Genomic DNA, 22,265 nt, shown 5'->3' with positions numbered 1-22,265 from the left:
AAATGTGTGGTATGCGTACAGCGTGTGTTTGAGCTTCTTTCACACCGTATGTAGCCACCACCCGCGCTGATATTCCCGACGTAGCTATCAGCCTCATTGTATGAGGCGGAATAACCCATTCGGAACTCAGCCAGAGCAGAGGTGTGCAGTACAATTCACGGTGGGGGTTTGAAGTTTGTTTGTTCAGTGTTTCGTCTCTCCAACCGTTTCCCAATTATATACCCATCGTGCTATTGGTACCATGTAATGAAAGCAATGCAACGTCACCCCACGTTCGACAGCAGTCCCACGAAAGCAGATATCACAGATCTGCTTCTGAAATATTTTTTCCAGCAACTTCTTATCCACACTAGGGGGCAGCAATTGTTAATCACGTAAAACAAACTTTTTTTTATTTTACCAGGTAAGGCCCACTGAGCTATATAGCTCTCTTTCAGAAGCGACCTGGCCACAAATAATAGCTCAACGAAGTGGCTTATCATCTGTAAATTGATAGCCATCAAACACTCAAAAAACTATGTTTCTAAATATGGAGGGAAAAATCGGAGGACCCGGAGACAAATCCACGTGACCACGGGAAGAACACACAAACTCCAAATACACAGCAGGCTTCAGGGTTGGGATCGAACCCAAGACCTCCTGTATACGAGGCGAGACAGTTAACATATTGCCAACGTGGCACCCACATGGCTCAAGCAGGCATCCCCCCTCTCCCCAACACCAATATATTTGAACCACCCCAACTACACCGCCCCCTGGATGAAGCGGCGAGAACAAAATGAAAGAGTGCTATGCTTATTCTTTGGGTCTTTTGGCAAAGTCACGTAGATAGGTTCAAAGAAAATAACAAAAATAACAAAGAAATATTTTTCGACGACCGCTTGCGTTGCGATCGAAACGTCGTAGTTTTTTTTGTTTGTTATTTTCGTTGAACCTTTCTACGCGACTTTACCGAAAGACCCAAATAATATGAATTCCTGCAGTCACGAAAGCTTTAAGTTAAGATTTAGTGCTATGCTTCTGAGAACATCAAATAGGAATGGGTGATCAAGCCTTTGCCATTGCTGCACCAACGTTTTGGGACAACCTTGTTTCCTCCTCCTTAACATCGTGAATTTTCCTTCAAGAAAATATCCTGAAGTAGAAGATTTGGTGCTGGATGCAGCTGCATTTGCCAATGTGATTTGTAGCTCTCATCCTTACCCATCCGTCCATAGTTCCATTTTAATGGGCAATTTTATTGAGGGACTGTGTGTTGTCTTGGTGTGGTCTGGGACTGTGTTTTCTGTTGCTTTGCTGCCTTGCCCAAGCTTGGAAATTGGTGTACTTATTTAATTTTAACTTACTTTTTTCAAATGTTCTTGCTGTGGTTCTCACACCTGATGATGATTGCTTGTGTTGCAGTCGAAACGTCGTGAGGATTTTATTGTTTTATATTGTTATTATTTTATTGTTTCCCTTCTACGTGACTTTACCGAAAGAACCAAGAATATTTATATACGTTATCTATTTTATTTATTTATTTTCAGTGATCTGCTTTCCTTTTCTATACCTTTGCACTCCGATAGTTTTTTTTTACATTGTTTGGTATTGTAACTTTCTGAGCCTCCCCTACTGGACAGCTGTGAAAAAGAGCTTCATAGCTCATCGGATTTCTCCAGATTCTGATTCTGAGACAACCCGAAAAAAAAAGTCGACTCAGATGGCTAGGACATGTCGTGATGGGAGAGAAAAATAACAACACCGGATGGCGAAGGGCTTGGAAGCGTCGGCGCAAGAGACAAGAGGGGACAGGCTTAGAAAAGAGGTGGTTTCCAAGTGGTGAAAGAGGATGTGAAGGGTTTGTGGAGTAGATGTTGGAGGCGCTGGCCCAAAAACAAACAGGAGTGGGTGTAGAAAGAGGACCAGACATCTCCACGTGAGTGTGAAAAATTCCAGGAACATTTTCAAATGAAAAGAGACTTCAGCTTTAGATTATAGCCATCCCGTTTCCACCGCTCTCACGCCACCACTCAGCAATCTGGTGCTGCGATACATCTGCCACCACCTTAAGAGTACACCACCGTACTCCCTTATTACGTGTTTGTCAAACTGTCAATACACCTTTGCGAGTGCATTTATACGTGGCACTGTTGGGTTTGTATGTATGCGTTAAAATATTGATTGATGGATTGGAAGGATTTAGTTTCACTGCCCTTGATTGCCCAAACAGCTGTTCTAACGGCCAGTCGTGTTCGTCACACGCACGGCACACAGCTCGTGATTAATGGCTGCAGAACACGCGGCATATACATGCACGGAACCCGGCGACTTGGCAGGCACGGTGGCAATGTTCAATCCGCTTAAACATCGTCAAACGACAATATAATTATAGTCGACCTGAGTTCAATTCCCAGTCATGGATAACAACGAATACTGATTTCCAGTAAACGTGCCAACGTTGGGACCAACGTGCCAACGTTGGGACCAACGTTGGCACGTGGCATGAGACCGTTGCCCAAACGTTGGTCCAACGTTCGGCCAACGGTGTTAACTAGGGGCAATTTTGGGAACCAGTGCTGGTGTCCCCCACTGACGATCGCGGTGAAGTATGGGCGAAAAGCCCCTTGATTGAAACGGCACCGGGGGAACAATTCATCCAGCAGCGGATTGAAACTGGCTGTACATTTTTCATTGTTGCTGTGGCCTATTCTTTCTTCACAGCAAAGGTGGGCATGCTGCCACACCAGCCGATTAAGGGAGCCTCCAAATGTATCACTGCTAATCGCGTGTGGTTATAACATTTTTTTTAATTTATAGATAAAGAGGAAAAAATGGTTTTAGAAAGTATTTCCCGTGGTTTCCACTCAGGCCCAAAAACGATACGTGGCTAGGCATTGGTCTTGGTCAACTGTGTGGCGTGTTTCAGAGGGGTTTATGGGTGTGTGCGTCCCGGCTTTATAGAGATAAGTGTACTGATAAGGTTTTCGCGGCTGTACTGACGTAGCTCTTCTCCGACGCGTGTTCGGGTCGCCGCGCACATTGTGCGGCGTCTTGTCCGACGTTTCGCGCGCTGCATGCCTGGAGCTTCTTCGGGAACTGAATATGCACGCATGTATGTTGAACTTCTTTCGCACCGTGCGTAGCCAACCGTGCTCATCGGAGGTGCGAAGTGAACATCAATTGGGTTCCTGAAGAAGCCCCCCCGCCCCCCCCCAGCACGTAGAACGAAACGTCGGAAATTGTTCCGACAGAACCACATGCGGTAACCACCTGAGCGTGCATCAGAGAGCGAGGTGAGCAACGTTTTCCTGGTTGGGTGGGCGTTGGAATAGCTAAGCCCATCATCAGCTGCCTTAACATAAAAGTGGTGCAGGATAACGTCGCATATCCAAGTCGCTGTGGATTGAGTTATAGGCGGATTTGTGAAAAGGTCGGATAGGGGAGCGAAGTCAACGGACATCCGTAGTTACTCCATTTGCAAATGGGTGACCGGACAAAAACGAAGCACACGCTTGCCTAAGACATGGGACAATGCTTCGCTGTACTTTAAAAGCAAGTGAAAGTACGCGAGATTAAACCAAAATACAGTGAAACCTTGGATTGCGAGTAACTTGGTCTGCGAGTGTTTTGCAAGACGAGCAATTTATATATATATATAAATATTAATTTGATAAACGAGCGAGGGTCTTGAAATATGAGTAGATACTTGTCTACGCTTGTGTTTGCCGAGCGTCACGTGATCACAACTGATATACGAGTGCTTTGATATACGAGTGCTTTGGATTACAAACACGTTTCCGGAACGAATTATGCTCGCAATCCAAGGTTTTACTGTACAATACTGCACGTGAAAAGTTCACATTTGTGAACACTTGAAGCGAATGAGTTATGCCGCGTACAAATACTACACTGGGTATGAGCAGATAATTGGTCAAGGTCGATATAATTTATATGCATTCATTAACATCCCCCGCCCCCTCGCCCGTGAAGGGCTCACAAGTGACGTCTTCACATCTCCCCCTCTGTTTAAGGAACGAAACAGGAGGATTTCTCCACAAATCTGGCGGTCCGCCTGATGCTGCTCGTTGTAATTATTGGTGAAACGTCGTACTCAGGTTCTAAATGTCGTGGATTTGCTCTCCAACCCACCGATTGTGCTGTACTAGCAACGAATTGGCACGTTCTGTTTACGCGATAAAAACATGACTATTTGGCTGTGCTGGGTGGTGGCGGGTTTTACGACACATTTATATCTACGTGATCTAACCCCAAACAAACCTGCATTACGTATATGAATGCGGATATGATGATCGGATATGCGACATTCTAATCACTGTCTCTGGCTGCTTTATTAACTCTCTCCGAGTTTTCTGTCAACAACCTCCCCCCCCACCCCCACCCCCCGAGGAGCATCCACTCCTCCACCACTCTTCTCCAAGTTCGCTTGTGTCTGGTGTAGCGTCATCCTCCTCCCCTTTACAATGAGTTGGCTTCAAAGATCTCGCAGCTCCCCTTGGCCCTTGGCTTCATCACTCCGCCGCGCAAGCCCTAGGCTGCCACCCCCCCCCCCCCCCCCGCGAAGCCACCTCCCGTGGTCACGGAAAGGTTGAGAGAACACCCACCACACTCTACCCAGCCCTCCTCATTAATGATTCAAGCCAAAGTGATTTCCGGCACAAATGAGCATTTAGGCATTGGTGATTATCTTCTGTTTACAGCCCTGAGCCAGTGGTGGAAATTCGACATTCCTATGGTAGGGGGTGAGGCTATCCAAAGGACAACACCACTGTTGACTTCCCCACAATGTGATGCCTTTTTTGATCGACCCCCCGGGTAGGATAATGGGTTGAGTTAACCCCCTACCCCCCCCCCCCCAATCAGGAGTTGACCTTGCAACCTTTCCAATTGCGAGAATCTCGCTCTACAACTTAGCCCAGCTGGCCGATCAAATAAAAAAAAACACATCAGTGTATTAAATGTTGATTTAAAGCTTTCGTGACTGCAGTAATTCATATTCTTAGTTTTTTCGGTAAAGTCACGTTGAAGGGAAACAACAAAATTATAAAAATATGTATAATATATAAATATATAATATACAAAATGTATATAAATATATAATATATATAAATATATTGAAATATATTTTATATATATTATTATTTTGTTGTTTCCCTTCAACGTGACTTTACCGAAAAAACTAAGAATACATCAGTGTATTATTTAACAGCAGTGGTGGTTTTTCTTCAAAGTTCGCCGGATCTCCAGTGGCATCCCACTATTGATTTCCGTCGCTCTTCATGTGACGCTCTTCAAGCTGTGACGCCGTTCAAACCGTCTGCAGCCGTTCGAGGTCGCCCGAACAAAATTCCCAACTTTGAGTGTAATTTTTAGCGTTTGACTTCCACGGCCTTTTTTTTATTATCATAACATTCACGGGGCGTCAGGGCTGGGGCAGAGTGCACGATGGACCCAAGCGGATTATGTCGTTACACATTCTGTGTGGCTTATAAAACACTTTATTTTTAAACCTTTGTTTGAAATTGGCGGTTTCATGCCCCCCTCCCCCCCTGAGTGTTTTGTACGGCCCCCACACCACCCTCTGTAAACAGGGTCAGGTTACAGGGTTGACTATTCCACCACAAGTGATCCGAATGTTGATTGTATTGTAGAGGACAGATGCAATGAACAATGCATGTGCTTGCATACAGATAAACTATAACCTATTAACTATTGTATTTTACCAGATAATGCGGCCTGGCCACATAGCATAGCTCAACGAAGTGGCTTATCACATGGGAGTTTATAGCAGCCAAATGCTTTAAGAATTGTGTGGCAAAACAAGTCAGGTGGTAGAACAACATCCAAACCAACCTCAATCACACCGCGCAGTGAATCTAGATTGATAGCTTTTATACAATTCCAGTTCCAATTTCCTAATAATATTTTACACAATTCTCACTTTTTAAAGTTACGCAAGCACTGAAATCCATACTTAATAGGAAATGTGTTTTTTTTCCTATTAAAGCCACAGTATTATTGACGAATGTGTCGATTTTGTTGTTGTTGTTGTTGTTATTTATGCTTGTGCACGAGTGACGACACAGTATCACAAAATAATGTTTAATGATTGGAATGGGATGAGTTCCGGTTTTAGAAAATAAAAACGGACTTTTGGAACGTTTCAAGACAACTTGGGATATCTTCAGATGTTCGCATCATTCACGTTGCTCACTCGTGTGCGAGACGTCTGTGCTAACAACAGTGATGTCACCCGAAGCCACGTGACTTAACTTTTGGCTGCAAAAACACGGGAGCGACGTAAAATTCGTGAGGTCGGATCATCCGACATTTCATATCAATGCTTAATTTTCGTTTTTTTTTGGTTTTACTTATCCGATGATTGTGAGCACATCCCGAAATACTCGCATAAAAGCGCAGGGCTATCGATAAGACAAAATATAACAAAGATAAAAATGTCATGTTCAGCATGAACTGTTTAACGCGTAGGCTTTCGCGACAAATAGCCATAAGAGGTGTTTTTTTTTGGGGGTTAGATCGCGTTTAACGACACGTATATATTCATGCGATCTCACCCCCCCCAAAAAAAACCTCTATTGTGGACAGTCATGAACTGTGACACCAAAAACATCGGTACGTTATTGGTATTTACCAGAATAAATAAAATTAATGTTTTTAAAAAGTGTATTACTAATGTAGGGCCCTATTTATAAGCATGGGATGTTGCCACTCGTGGGAGGTATCGAGAACCGCCTCTATTAATTGGCGAGGAAGCTAGCAACCCCAGAGAACACTGGCGCAGCACGTGAGGGAGACAACGCTCAGAGCTCTCTGCAAAGTCTGGTGAAAGTGCTTTTGGCGAATGCCTATGAGGGTCAGCGTGGCATTCCTACACGGGTTTTCTGGGACATGCTCGAAGGGCCTCTACGTTGGCGTTGATCGCGCCGGGGTTCTTATGCAATTCAGGCTGATACGACCAAGGGAGGACCTCGTGCCCAGGCTGGGGGTCCCAGATGCCAACATTTTCCACTCGCGCACGCCAAAAAAGAGATAAACGGACAATACTTGCGAGGGTGGGAAGCGGCTGTGCGGCGGTTAGTGCGCTGAGCTAGGAACCTGGCGACCAAAGTGCAATGCCCACTCGCGATCAACACCGGTGACGAGTACCCAAATGGGACCTGGGCTTCCCCAAGGTCGACTCAGCCTCAAATGAGTACCCGGTGCGGTGTGTCACCATTGCCACTCGGGAGACAAAGGCGGCCGGGCGTTTGTGCTGGCCACCCACGCCCTCGTGTGCCGTGCCGGCCTACATAGGTGCTTGCTATTGGCACTTGCCCCGTCAGTCTGTTCAGGCTATACGGGGGATCTTTGTCTTTGTGGATGCGAGAACGTGTGAATGCCTGCACCGGTTAAGAAGAAAATTGCACGGGGGGGGGGTGGGGGGGGGGGGTGGAGGGGGGGGGTTGAGATGGCCACCATCTTTGTACAGTGCTACAAAAGCACAGTGAATGTCATTACAATGTGCAAATGAGAGTCCTCACCTCGTCTGCGTACAACACGACCCGGGTGTGCGTGAGGACACGGTGACGCGTTCACACACCGTGGGATTCAACGCAGCCGGGGGGAGGGAGGCGGGGGTACGTGGGGACATCTCTGCCACTGGGGGAGGGGGGGGATGGACCGAGCCCCCCCCCCCCCCCTACGCCCTACGGATCAGAGCCCAGATGAAATTCTGCGGTGCCAATCCGCGCGTGACAACGTGATCACAACGCTGTAGCGGTTTCGTGCCAGCGCCGCGGTCAGCATTGTCATCGGCCGTGGTCAATCCACTGCTCGATTGAAGGGTAACCCCATCCACGAGTCGCCACCGCCACCTTTCGCACCATCCTCGTGATGTAACAATCCACCCACAGCTCCTGCACACGAATGGATTTCATCGCTCCATCTCCCCCGGGGCCGCTCATAGCTCACTACTCAGTCCATTTTCCAGTGGTGAGCACTGGCATATATATATATTTTCTAGTCCATAGATGAAACAACCATATCCAATCAAATACCGCAGTACCAGTGCACCGCTGAATTCACGCTTTGCATGTTTGTCTTTTTCATCCCCCCTCCCACACACACCGCGCAGCATTGCAAGATTTCAAAATGTATTAGACGCGACTGGCGTACAGCGAGGAATATGTTTTCTCCCGTGTCTCTCGCCGATGGGCCCGTCCTTATCAAGCGGCGACCTCTTTTGTTGGAGAATTAAAAATTAATTGCGGCCGGATTACCTTCACTGCAGTGATCAAGTGTCAAACGTGCTGCTGCGAAAAGGAGCGGCTGTCGGTTTCTGCTCGCCCACAATTTGTCTCGCTCAGTGTCCGCGTACACTCGAAGCACACCCGAAAGAAAGAAAAAAACTTCCCTAAGTAGCTGTAATTACAGAGCCGCATGGTACTCGTGTGCGCGTGCACGCGTGCGTGCACCGCAGTGATCGTGCCACCGTGCGCGGTGAGCCCCCCCCCTCCCCCAACCTGCGTTTCAAACACTGGGTGGATTTTTCTGAACATCTTTCATGCGCGCACTGTGGTTTAACGATGTATCATTGTAATTGAAAGCCTTTCCCGTGTTATGTAAAAGTCGATTTGAGTTAAGGGAGTGTTGCACATTTACGACGGTGGCACGCACACCTTGAGTGCATTTCAATTCAGCAGGGTGTTGCTATACAATACCCGGAACCAAGTCTACAATGTTATACGATATTTCCTTAACGAAACAATGCATTACATAACCACGGCCTATAACACCCACATACACATCATCACATAAAATACACAATTGTTGGATCATCGTCCTCCTGACCCCCTTTATCTTGACACACACACGGGCTTTGGTTATTTAAAAATAAATTTTGTCTGTGAAAATGTAATAACAAGAAATATGATGATGATAATAATAATATAATCTGCACGGGCACATTGTGGCCGTGTATTTGTTGTACCTATGCGTCGCGTGTGATGGCTTTATAATGGAGCCACTGTGTACAACACTTTGTGCACAACAACAATGTCAAATAACAACACTGTGGCCTTAAATGAAAACAAAACATACATAATAGGTGACGTTTCGGGCAACGACCCTTCCTCATAGCACATGGATCATGCATGTGGTATGAATAAGGACCGATTGCCCGATAAGACGCCTATTATATCTACATATGTTTTACTTTATAAAGGCCACAGCCGTGCCATTGACGACGGTGTTGGGTTCATTTGTCGCGTTATTTGCACCGCATTGGCAATAAAAGGGAGGAAGAATGAAACATATATGGATGTCTCCTGTGAACATGGCGGAGACGTTGGGCGACACAGATGTCCAATGGCATCGTCTCTGGCCCCTTGATATCTGGCGAGCCATGCAGGGGCAAGCCGCGGCAGGCTTCAACACACGTGGCAATAGGGATTCGCGCGTGCAGCCAGCTGTGAAAATTTTTTCGCCGTGCGTGTAATTACGTACGTAGTATGTATGCCCGAAACCTAGCGACTATTTGATAGCGTGTTCTGTACTGAGTCTATGTACCTGTACATGCATACATGCATCGCAGCAGGTGTAGAACATGTATGTGTACATACATGCATGTGCGACACTGCACTTGGGTAAGCACGTACGCATTGATTTAGCGTGTTATAATGTAATCATGTATACATATGCACATACGCTACATGCTCTATATGCACATCACATCATGTGTACACCATCTATGTGTACACATATGCACATGCAAATGATGGAAACGTATTTATGCATTGAATGTCAGTGTCTGCGTTATGTATGCATGCATATGCACACACCATCCAGCATATCCGCACATGCATACATCACATCATGTAAAGAACACGTGTGCACATATATGCGTTTGCAACACTATACATGCATATATAGCAAATGCCATTTTACTCGTACAAATAATAATGTCATTTACCCACTCAAGCTGCACATAAACGGGAGTCTCAAGACTCGTATGCAGAACCACCCTGCAATGGGACGTTTGGCCAATTCCCTTAATGACGTTGGGCATATGCATGTAGAAACATTTAATGCATGCAGGCACTGGTGCCAACTTTACATTGCCTGCATGTGGCTGTATATTCACACATACGTGCCCTTGTCTGTTGGGCGTATACATGTGGTGTGTGTGTGTGTGACTTGCCCTTCTATTGAAGCTCTACACAAGGCATCTCAATGGGATCTCATCCCTAGCTACATACATGCTCGTGTGTGTGTGTGTGCGTGTGCAAAGCGCGCCTGTGTGCACACGCGTGTATCTATTTGTATCCTGCACAGCAACTTCACCACATACGGTGCATATGCGCCTGTGCAATGGCGTGTGCGTAAGTGCAAGTGTGCGCGTGGATCCATTCATCGTTCTGCATAACGAGCTACCCATAACCGCACACGTAACGCGTTGCAGCTAGCGGCACGCACGGCTTCACGCCTTGCACGCGAACCCACCCAACACTGCACACGGCCCGTGCAGCATACACTCATACATTCACGTATCGGTGTTGCCTACCTGTTCCCCCCATATCGTGCACACCCAACCTAGCCCATGCGTACGTTCGTGTGCGCGCGCACCTGTGCACAGGCACACCTGTACACCTGTACGTGCGAGCGTCTTAAAAACCGCCGACCTAAGCGTCAGTACACGCCCACACCCAGGGGCACACGCACGCACGCTAACACACACACACACGAACGCACGCACGCACGCACACGCGCATGGTATGCATGCACGCAACGCATCGAATCCAACCTCCCCGTTATTTGCCCTAGCGTCCACACACATACACCGGTTCGATACCTGAGCATGGCTTGCTCTTTCTCCTCCTCCTGCTTCTGCCGGTCCATGACAGCCAGGATGATCTTGCGCTCCTCCTCGGTGAGATGGCTCAGGTCGGGCATCTCCGTGCCGGCCTGCGCCGATCCGAGAGCCGGCGACACCACCTCGAAGCGCGCTTGGTTTTGATTGTGCAGTCCCAAAGGCGTAGACATCACGGCTGATTGCTGCGGGTTTGCTTCTCTTTCCCCCCCCACCCCCACGTCCCTCTCCTCTTCTCGTCCCCAACACGCAAGTCACGCGAAATGGTTAAATACCACTCTAGACACCTAACAGGGCATTATTATTATTATTGTTGTTGTTATTATCGTGATTGTTGTCGCCGCAAGATAATGCCGCTCGCTGGTTGGTATCTTCCGTCGACGCCGTTGCTAACGCCGCATCCTGTCGTAGTAATAATGACAATAATGAGTGGCCCTATTATTATTAGTAGTAGTATTTCTGTTACTGCTGCTCCGCTCGCCGCCGCTGCCTCTGCCTCCTCGCTCGCTCGCTCGCTCCGTGACGGACGGCACCAGCAATGGCAGCGGTGAATCGTCAGAGCCGCCGCTGAATGTATGTAGCAGACGACGTCGGTGTTGTTTTCATTTAGGGGGGGAGGTGGGTGGGTGGGTGGGTTGTCGTCGCTCCAGATATTCCGGGCGTGGTGGACGAAGGCGTCTTCGGCTCGTCTTGCGAGTGTTCTTCCTCGTTCAGCATCCAGCACGTTTAGTCACCATGTTTTTTTTTCCTCCCCCCCCTCTCTCAGATGGAAGCATCTTCCTCCTGCTGATGTGTGCTCCTCTTCCCTCTCTCTCTGTCTTCTCTTATATAACCGTACATCTACACACACGATTTACAACGGCAACACAAATGGGTTTTTAATTTCGGCTAGCGGCCGGCTCTCTCGCTCTCTCGGCGTTCTGCTATGTATTTATTTTTTTTTGGCGGCTGCACAATGGCTCAATATACGAATAACTGTTGTGTATATTTTAGTAGGATGTTAGTAATACAAAATAATATTTTTTTTCTCTCCTCTTCCTTTGTTGCGTTGCTAATGCTGGATGTTGCTGCTGCTGCTTACTGCTGCTGCTGCCTTTGCGACCGCGTATCCTCTTGTTTGTACAGAAAAGAAAACAGAAACAATAACAAAACGGTCAGTTCCTTTTCATTTTTCTCTCTCTCCCTGTGTCTCGTTTCTCAGTGGCTATTACATTTAAAACGAAATCCTAACAGTTATTTTTTTTGTTATTCCACCTTATAGCCTCTTCGCTCCGGCCGGAGAGAGAGAGAGAAAAAATAACAGTGGCTCGCGCAAAAACGCCGAATCAAGCGACCGCTGGCAAGCGAAAAAAAAAGGATGGGACGGGTGTTCCGGAATAATAAAACAGGAGGGGGTGGGAGTGGGGGGGCAGGCACAATACGGACAGGCGGCGGCGGCAGCGTGCGGATGAGTGGGCGGAGCGGGGTCGCTCTCCTTCTCATCAGCGCCTCTTCCTCTATCCCTCTGGCCCGCCGCTGCCAACTGCATTCGCATTGTGACGTCGGCACGTCCGGCGGAGGAACGCGCGCGCGCGCGAGGCACGCCGCGCGTGCTTGCGTCACGGCGGTTCGAGAAAGGCGAACGAGCGAGCGAGCGAGAGAGGAGGGGAGGAGGGGAGGGAGGGAGGGAGGGGATTTATTTCTCGTTCTTCTCACGCCCTCTCGCGGCGTGCTCACCCCGTGACATCATCACGCACGCGCACACGCACGCGATTGCTACGCGATGTGCATTGGTTTCAAACGTAACCGCAAAAAAAAAACGTGGTTAGGAGGGGGGGGGGGGAAGTACGTGCACACAAGCAACCTCTCCATTTGTGAACGAGCACAATCGGTAGTTCAGTGATGGTCTTGCTCTCTGGTCACCTGCAATGTGTTTCTGCTATGGTGGCTTCTTTCTGGTTATCTTCAGATTGTGCGTACAGTACAGCATTTCATTCGGACACTGCTCTGATGTTGTGCTGTGAACGTGGGCCATTTCTGCCCGCGACCACTGCTCCCAATGTGGTTTTTATTTTTACTGACCCCTGAGTGATGATAGGCTGCCTCGACCATAGCTCCGCTCTGGCTGAATTGAACACACACGGAATGGGAATTGTTTGCCTTTTTAACGCTCCTCCAGTGACGTTATGAATACACCGTGTATATATTGCACTGATACACTTTACCTCGCTGGCAAATGATTATATATATCCTTTTGCGAGTGGCAGACTTAGCGAGATGGCTGGTGCATTATTAATGAGCCCTCTCCCCCCCCCACCTAGGCTTCATCAGAGTGTAAAATGGGTTGCATGAGCAGGTGACATCACACAAGCGTACTAAAACACCCTTGTGCCAACTGCCGAGCACACCGTCAATTCTCGTTGCGTGCTAGACCTGTTCGAGTTGCTGCGAAGCTTACATTTTGATCGTGCGTATTATTCCCATTGTGTAGCCGATATTGTACATGCTACGGCCATTCAATGGGCATTCGTCTTGCAGGATATTTGTGTTTGTTTCGTTTTATTGGCAATAAAAAAAGCTGAACCATTGGGCTACTTCTGCGTCCACCCCATTGATATTTTAATGATAAAATGTGAGTAGATAATCTCAGGCAGTGAGGTCCTACGTCATAGTTCCGCACGCACGACATGCATATGAAAGAAGGTACGTTGGTTCCTTCGATGTGCCAGCTTTTATATATATATAAAAAATCGCCGACATGTCATTTCGTCATAGTGAGCCAGCACATCTGCATCCCTGGCTACACAGTCGGTATCTGCCGTGGACACAATGTGAAATCATTCGGCGTTTTTCTCCTTCTGGATGCGCACACAGCTGATGGATGTCACCTGTTACCATCGAGCACAATACGTTAGCCTCATCCCGAAAGCCGCCAGCCACAATGAAGGCTTTATCACGTGGTCTCCTGGCATTAGTTTGCTCAGATTAAAGAGAATGGTCCCAGTTATTTTCTGGAAACGCATTGAAATTAATTCAGTTACACGAAAGAGGCAAATGGCTGCCTTCCACCACTTTTCTGATGGGTCTTGTACCGCTTGAGTATGTTTGCCTTGTACCACCTCCAAAAGATTAATTATAGTACCTGTCAAATATAACGTCTATCCTGCGGACTTTTTCTCCACCGTGGAGCAGGCAAGTGCATTTATTCACAGGAATAGTTTAAATTGTGATAGAAGCATGACACTTTACGATGATGTATCTTTTCAGAAGAAAAAAAACCCAATAGCCTCCTAAAATAAAAAAAAACTGTCACATTTTTTTTGCAAAAATAGCCACCTTTTAATAGTGGCTATATTTTATTTGGGCGGCCATCTTTAATCTGTTGGTGACTATTGCTTTTATTTTTTTCATTAAGTGATCCAAAGAGATAATACCTGCCGAATGTGGTACCTGTATGACCATTTTATAGATTACTTTATGTTATCTTCACCACGACCAGTCTTAAGTCATATTTTTACAATGTGTCTGAAAGGTGGGCACGTGAGTGAGTGATTGAGCGGGTGATTAGTAGGCAGATGAGTAATATGGGCTGGATACCGCAGGCCTGCAGGGGCCGTATCTGGATGTCTCTGTACGTGAGACAATCAGGACACCTGTAGGCGTGGGGCAATCATGACACCTGTGCAATGTCGACCCGAGTCGGTGGCGGCTGGCATGGAGGCGGAAACTAGAACCAAACGCACGTGTCAATCAGAAAGGACTGGTGCAGATGGATGTTAACATTTATAGATCTGTTTACGCAACTAAATAAAGCACAAATGCGATTGCATCGGTTGCGTATATGGAAGTCCGCCGTTTGCATGACAATAACGTCGATAAGGGGAAATCTAAATTTAGTACTGCAAGATTGTCATCTATTGGAGTGTTTCTCGACCTGTTTTGGCTCGCGGACCAGTCAGCCGATGCAAAAATTTTTCGCGAACCACCCAGCCCCCATCGCTGCTGGTGACAAAACGCAATCACTTATCTCTAAATACCACTCATACAAAAAATATTCATATTACCGTAACATAAAAAAACTTTTTTTAACGCAGCTATAATGAGTTTTTTTAGGTAGGGAGGGGGACATTTAGAACTTAGGTTCAGGGTAGTTTACCTAACTTTATATATATATTTTTAAATATAAGTTAAATAATATCATAAGTGAAATATTAATGTCATGATTTCCCGATCAACCTGTATTTGCATTACAGCGCGCGGACCACATGGAAGACCGTCGCGGGCCACTGATGGTTCGGGGACAGCACTTTAAAGAACCACTGCTCTGCAGGGCCTGCCTTGGGCCTGGTTTGTTCTATGGTCTGGCATGTTTCAGTCCCATGGAGAGCGCCCAACCCAAGCATTAACAATGCAGAGGCCTCTAGTGGTTACATAGGGTCACGTTAACCTAATACACCGTGCAACTTACTGCGTAAGAATGCAAACAATTCAATATGTTCCTGCGCATAAAAAGCGATATTCATAGAGGAATCGGTGCATCGTGAAACTCCTAAATTAAATTATGTTGTTTTAAAGGGGTTTTTTTTTCTTAGCTAACCTTGTGTATCTTTAGCCTCGTATTTATCATTATAGTACTAGTCCATAAGCCCGGGCTGGATATTGCCTTTGTTGGTACCAGCTGAGGAAGTGGCATCAGTTTCTTTGCATAGCCAGTAACATTTAATTATATGATAACCATTTGAAATGAGTGGGTTATCAAATTATGCACTCTTACTCGCCATATAAATAAGTACGTACTACTAAAGTTTTACGACCTTAGGTGGTACAAAATTCTGCTTTGACTCATGGACTCTACGTGTCTCAATGTGTTTTCACTGTTTAAACAAATGATACACTCACTCACTCAGCCAATTAACCAATCATGCTGCTATTTCTATTTAATGCCTTTGGGCTACCACAGTCTAGAAGGTGGTTCCCAGTAAACATCTCAACGGTAGCCCAACGTTGCCACGCGGCTGGAACCTTTGGTACAACGTTGGCCCAACGTTCCATGTTTACTGCATTACCACCACGAGCAATGCATTCGTAAAACCCTTCGCCCATAAGCATGCGTGCACACACGTCACGCGCACTAAGTGCCACCAAGCAGCACGCATCTGTCGTTTGTTGGTCTCTGCTCGTTGACGTCATTCACAATTGCAGGGTTCGTGTTTAAAAATAGCTTCAGAGAGTCCTGGCTTCATATGAAGAAGAAGAATAAAAAAAAACGCACACATGCATGCATGCGTTCGTGCACACGGACGCGCCTAGGCAAACATTGCTAACAGCACGCATAGCCCACCCATCATGAACGTGGAACGTTGGGCAATGCTGATGCAACGTTTCCAACCTCATGCCGTTCGCCCCAACGTTGGCATGTTTACTGGGCAACAGCCCGATTCAAGGGTGACTCACGTGTCCGTCATCCGGCAATTCTCGCAATGGAAAAAAACGGTTCACATTCGGGGTGCTTGTAAATGCAGTTCGCGCGACGCACAGGTTTGTAATGACGTCCGAAGCACAGCTTTCAACCGCATTACAATCAAAATTATTGTGGTTAAAGGGACGCTGCAGTGAACGATTAACACTGTTAGCTACGCACGCTGCGAAATAAGTTCAACCTAATACATGCATACATAATGGTTAATGCCCTGGACCTGCAATCCCGAGGTCGCCATTTCTATCTCCCGGCGTGACAGTTGAAACGACGAGAACGTTTCTGCAATCGTCCCTAAGAGTGTAAATGAGTTCCCCAAGGTTAGTCGACTGGCAGACGTCACATGTGGTGTGGTAAAGTGCGGGTCTCTCCCACTTCTGCAAAACGTCAGGTCAGCGTGGATGTGTCAGCTCTCTAGAGCTCCCTATTGTGGAGACCGTACCGCGAGCATAGGCGTGAGCAAGTAATTGCATGTCTGCGCCTATACCTTGATGTATTATGGCTTACAAGCTGTAGAATGTGTGCGGTAATTGATTGATGTCAGCCTCTGGAATGGTAATCAAATCTTAGTCTGTGGACTGCATGCAGTCAGTCTTTATCAAGGTGGTCAATCCGTGAGCCCAGTACATATATATTTTTGGTTGATGTTCGTAATATATCTCGAGTATAGTTAATTACCAATACCTTATCTTTGTCTGCGTCTTCATTCAAGCTGCTTAAGTCCATCTCATCATAGTCATTGCTTTGGTCTGTGATATATAAGTAGTTAGAGTGACCATTGTTTGATGATTTTGGTCCACTCATAGTCGACATTGACTAATTAATAAGACAAGAATAGCACTTCATTGGAAAATAATGTTGGTACAAATTTCATAAAAATAAATTCGCAGCGGTTGCAAGTCTCATTTTTCAAGAGAGTCCTGGGATGTTTTTCCTGTTGTAGTAAAACCGGAGCCCCAGCAGATCATTTCCAAACGCCTGCGGAGATACCTTAAATAAATAAATACTCCCATGTGGTATTCACATCATTCTTACAACGCAAATGCTATCACGAAGGAAGACACCGCGGTTATGGCTTTGTAAGCTTTACTGAACATTTCCGTCTTGAGTCGACCACTGCAGAAATAGGTGAGAGACAAATCACGAAAACTGGCCGGTAATTAGTTCCAAGTTGATCAGCGGGATACCACTAACGAGTGAGCAGATGAGTAGCTAAGTTCCCCAAAACGGTCCTTCAACGTTGAGGTAACATTGGTTGACCCTGGCCCAACGTTTGCATATTGAGTGGGTGAGTGGCAGGATGAGTGAATGAGTGAGTTGATGAGAGAGTATGTTTGGTAGGTGAGTAAATGGGCCGGACACCGCGAACCTGAGCGAGTGAATGATGGGCATGAGAGTGGCTGGATGAGTGAGTGAGTGGGTGAATGAGTGGGTGAGTGACTGGATGGGAACGTGAGTAGGTGAGTGTGTAAGCGAGTGGGTGAGCGGGTGAGTAGTATGTAGTTGAGTAAGATGGGATGGATACCGAAAACCCTGCGGGGGACGTGTCTGGATGTCTCGGTGCGTGGGACAATCAGGACACCCGTGTACTGTTGCCCGAAGTCGATGGCGCCTGGCATAGATAAATAAAATAATGGGCGGGCCACGCGCGGACTCACCGCTCACCTCCTGCTGTGCGGCCCGGTTCCTAACAGGCCACGGACCGGTACCGGTCCGTGGCCCGGGGGTTGTGGACCCCTGGTCTATATGGACGGCCTTGTTTCAGTACAACGGAGAGCGCCCAGCCAAGCTACAAAACGGCGCTGCGTGCCAAACACCCAGAAGCTGTGCACCAATGCATCATTTGCACACACGCTGTTTCATTACTGCACTTGAAAACAAAAAAAATAATTAACATTTTAACATCGGTATAAATCATACTTAACCTTTCTCAATACCAATAAGTCAGCATTTTTTGTAGTTCTTAAAGTAATTCAAAACAAATAGATATGTGCTGTAATATAGCCTCTTAATATCCCATACATATAACTGCTGTCAAGTTTCTAAATTAATGGAGTGATTATTAGAGATTAATAGCTTTAGTGATTTTAAGGTGATTTATTAATGTCATACTCCTGCTGGCTGTGAACCACAGTGCAGATATGTTAACTACCTCGCCTGGTATGCAGGTGGTCGTGGGTTCCATGTCGACGTTAATGACGCCTTTAAATTTGGAGTTTTCAAGTTCTCCCTAAGGTCGCGTTTAGAGTAGCCCACACTAAGTCAACCACACTCATAAAAAACAAACTCGGTAACCCACACTCAGTAAGCCACATTCAGTAACCCGCACTAAGTAAACCACACTCATAAAAAACAAACTCGGTAACCCACACTCAGTAAGCCACACTCAGTAAACCACACTCAGTAAACCACACTCAGTAACCCACACTAAGTCAACCACACTCATAAAAACCAAACTCGGTAACCCACACTCAGTAAGCCACACTCAGTAACCCGCACTAAGTAAACCACAATGAGTAACCCACACTAAGTCAACCACACTCATAAAAACCAAACTCGGTAACCCACACTCAGTAAGCCACACTCAGTAACTCACACTAAGTAAACCACACTCATAAAAACCAAACTCGGTAACCCACACTCAGTAAGCCACACTCAGTAACCCGCACTAAGTAAACCACAATGAGTAACCCACACTAAGTCAACCACACTCATAAAAACCAAACTCGGTAACCCACACTCAGTAAGCCACACTCAGTAACCCGCACTAAGTAAACCACAATGAGTAACCCACACTAAGTCAACCACACTCATAAAAACCAAACTCGGTAACCCACACTCAGTAAGCCACACTCAGTAACTCACACTAAGTAAACCACACTCATAAAAACCAAACTCGGTAACCCACACTCAGTAAGCCACACTCAGTAACCCGCACTCGTAGGAAACTTTCTTTGGCCACTTTCTTCTCGGGAAACCCCGAGCTCCCGACGCACACCCGCTCCTAAGCTCTCCTCTCACTGCCCAACTCCTGGAAACCTTCCACAAGAACCCTCTCAGCCCCTCCCCCTTCTCCTTGTTCATTGCCAAATATTCCTTATTTGGGTTTCCTTTAATCCTTTACCGTGCCCTCGTTACTACTTTCTTGTTTAATTATTCATCTTGGGTGTGGTTCAGTGTTCCCACACCTAACCTCACCGTGGCCCCGCACGACTTTTACACTCCTAACATCTGCATGGGTTGTTGTTGGGGAGAATATCTTCTGATTTCTTTATCTTAACAGAGGTTACAGGAGTTGAAGTATTCGCAGGGGAACCCTATCGGATGTACACTCATTGCGTCCACATTATAGTTAGCTGGACCCACAGGGGGCTTGACCTGGCTTCACATACCGTGACTTGATTCAGTGCAGTCATAAAGGTAAAGTGTGGCCATAGATAAACAGAGAAGACATGTTCTTCAGCTAAATAGCAAAAACCCGAAAGGTTACTGCTCATTTGAGATGGATTGCGAGAAGGGGCTGGAGACCCTGGGTGTTGGTAGTTTACGCGAGTGCTGAACACATACATTGTCGTTATGCTGAAGAAATGTTCAAATGCGCTGCCCTGCACAATATTCCTCTTCACTTCTCTCCAACCTGCACACGAATTCCTGACCGAACGCATTATTTGTAATCTACGGGAGCCCCTGAGGATACTCGGGGTATATTAATTGGGCTCATTGATGCACGGTGGAAACCTCTCGCCTCCATAGTGGACCACAGGGTTGAAATGCTGTAGGTGAGCACTTGGGGTTTTTTTTTTACAACACATGCGAGAGATCTGGGTCTCCAGTGGTGAGCTCCAGACGTAAGAGTGCCATTCTTGTTTTTCAGCCCATCGTAAAAGGGGAAAATGTGCAGCCGTGCAATTATGTTCTCACACCAATCCTGGCTAGACAGCCCCTCTTAGACGAAGGTATTTGGCCTAATCTTTAACACTGCCCAGATATCTTGGAAGAGGTAGGAGTAACCACATTTTACCCCACCAAACGCGATTTGCTGACGGTAGTTTACCTAATTATACTGCTGGATGGAGAAAGAAGGGAGAATTACAAAAAATGCACCATTGTTTCAACTGTTACTCCGCATGATCGAAACGGTGACCTCCGGATTGCAAGTCCAGTGTGCTAACCACTACACATTGGCAGCATTCCCAAGCAGTACTATAGATTCTAAAGATAATTAAAACTTCAGTTGATATAGCAGGTATTGCGAACCTTTGAACATTGCGAGACCAGAGAGATGGTATATCATCCAAATATTAAAATTAAGGCTTAATTACACGCATGAATATATATCACGTAAAACAATCATCTTCACGAACATTCTTCCATCCCTCCATTAAAACAACCTCCGTATCTTTTCCCTAGCCCATCCTACTGCTACTTCCTGCCCTGGCCCCCCAGCTACTGCCAGGCCTACCCCAACTCCTTTCACTACTCCAACCCCTATCACTACTCCTAACCAATCACTACCCCAACCCTATCACTACCCCAACCACTACCCCTATCACTACCCCAACCCTATCACTACCCCAACCACTACCCCAACCCTATCACTACCCCAACCACTACCCCTATCACTACTCCTAACCAATCACTACACCAACCCTATCACTACCCCTATCACTACCCCAACCACTACCCCTATCACTACCCCAACCCTATCACTACCCCAACTACTACCCCTATCAATACCCCAACCCCTATCACTACCCCAACCATTACCCCTATCACTACCCCAACCACTACCCCTATCACTGCCCCAACCACTACCCCTATCACTACCCCAACCCTATCACTACCCCAACCCTATCACTACCCCAACCCTATCACTACTCCTAACCTATCACTGCCCTAACCAATCACTATCACTACCCTATCACTACCCCTATCACTATCCCAACCACTACCCCTATCACTACCCCAACCACTACCCCTATCAATACCCCAACCACTACCACAACCCTATCACTACTCCTAACCAATCACTACCTCAACCCTATCACTACCCCAACCACTACCCCTACCACTACCCCAACCACTACCCCTATCACTACCCCAACCCTATCACTACCCCAACCACTACCCCTATCACTACCCCAGCCTATCACTACCCCAACCACTACCCCTATCACTACCCCAACCACTACCCCTATCACTACCCCAACCCTATCACTACCCCAACCCTATCACTACCCTAACCAATCACTACCCCAACCCTATCACTACCCCAACCACTACCCCTATCACTACCCCAACCCTATCAATACCCCAACCACTACCCCTATCACTACCCCAACCCTATCACTACCCCAACCCTATCACCACCCCAACCACTACCCCTATCACTACCCCAACCACTACCCCTATCACTACCCCAACCCCTATCACTACCCCAACCACTAACCCTATCACCACCCCAACCACTACCTCTATCACTACCCCAACCCTATCACTACTCCAACCCCTATCACTACCCCAACCCTGTCACTACCCTAACCACTACCCCTATCACTACCCCAAACCGAACCCCTCCTAAACCAATCCATCCTGTCCTCCTTATTTTCTCCACAACTGCACCAACATTTTTAATAACCCCATCCTTTATGTCTACCACTATCATCTTACGTACATTTGTATAATTGTTGTAAAGCGCTTTGGATAAAAAGGCGAAATATAAATACGTATAAGATAAGAAAACACCACTTACATAAATGTCATATTTTGACACATTGTTTATCCTTAAATTAGAATTATCATATTTTTAAAAGATCGATTTAAAAAATAGATATCCAATTGCAGTATTCCAAAATGTGTATATTTAAATATTTAATGTTCATAAAGAAGTTAACTCGCCTTTTGTCAATCCTCTCTTGAACGGTCTTCTATGCCAAGTCAGCC

General features: G+C 46.6%; 2 protein-coding genes across 16 annotated transcripts in view; one reads left to right on the top strand and one right to left on the bottom strand.

Annotated features, from left to right (window-relative positions):
• The window catches only part of LOC116945264 (regulating synaptic membrane exocytosis protein 2-like), a 264,074-nt gene extending 252,735 nt beyond the window's left edge, over window positions 1-11,339 (bottom strand). For all 15 annotated transcript variants that reach the window (XM_076069014.1, XM_076069015.1, XM_032959632.2 and 12 more), the window contains exon 1: window positions 10,850-11,339. In XM_076069014.1, the coding sequence (XP_075925129.1) occupies window positions 10,850-11,040 (191 nt within the window). In that variant the 5' untranslated portion in view covers window positions 11,041-11,339. The remainder of the gene's footprint in view (window positions 1-10,849) is intronic.
• Window positions 11,340-11,345: 6 nt separating this feature from the next.
• LOC116945266 (alpha-tocopherol transfer protein-like) overlaps window positions 11,346-22,265 on the top strand; it is a 36,010-nt gene continuing 25,090 nt past the window's right edge. The window contains exon 1 of the mRNA XM_032959646.2: window positions 11,346-11,440. The gene's annotated coding sequence lies outside the window, so the exon portion shown is untranslated. The remainder of the gene's footprint in view (window positions 11,441-22,265) is intronic.

This window comes from Petromyzon marinus, chromosome 23, assembly GCF_048934315.1.
Source record: "Petromyzon marinus isolate PM22_M1 ecotype Great Lakes invasive population chromosome 23, UKy_Petmar_22M1.pri1.0, whole genome shotgun sequence".
NCBI classification, from domain to species: domain Eukaryota; kingdom Metazoa; phylum Chordata; class Hyperoartia; order Petromyzontiformes; family Petromyzontidae; genus Petromyzon; species Petromyzon marinus.
This window is presented reverse-complemented; position numbering and strand designations above follow the sequence as displayed.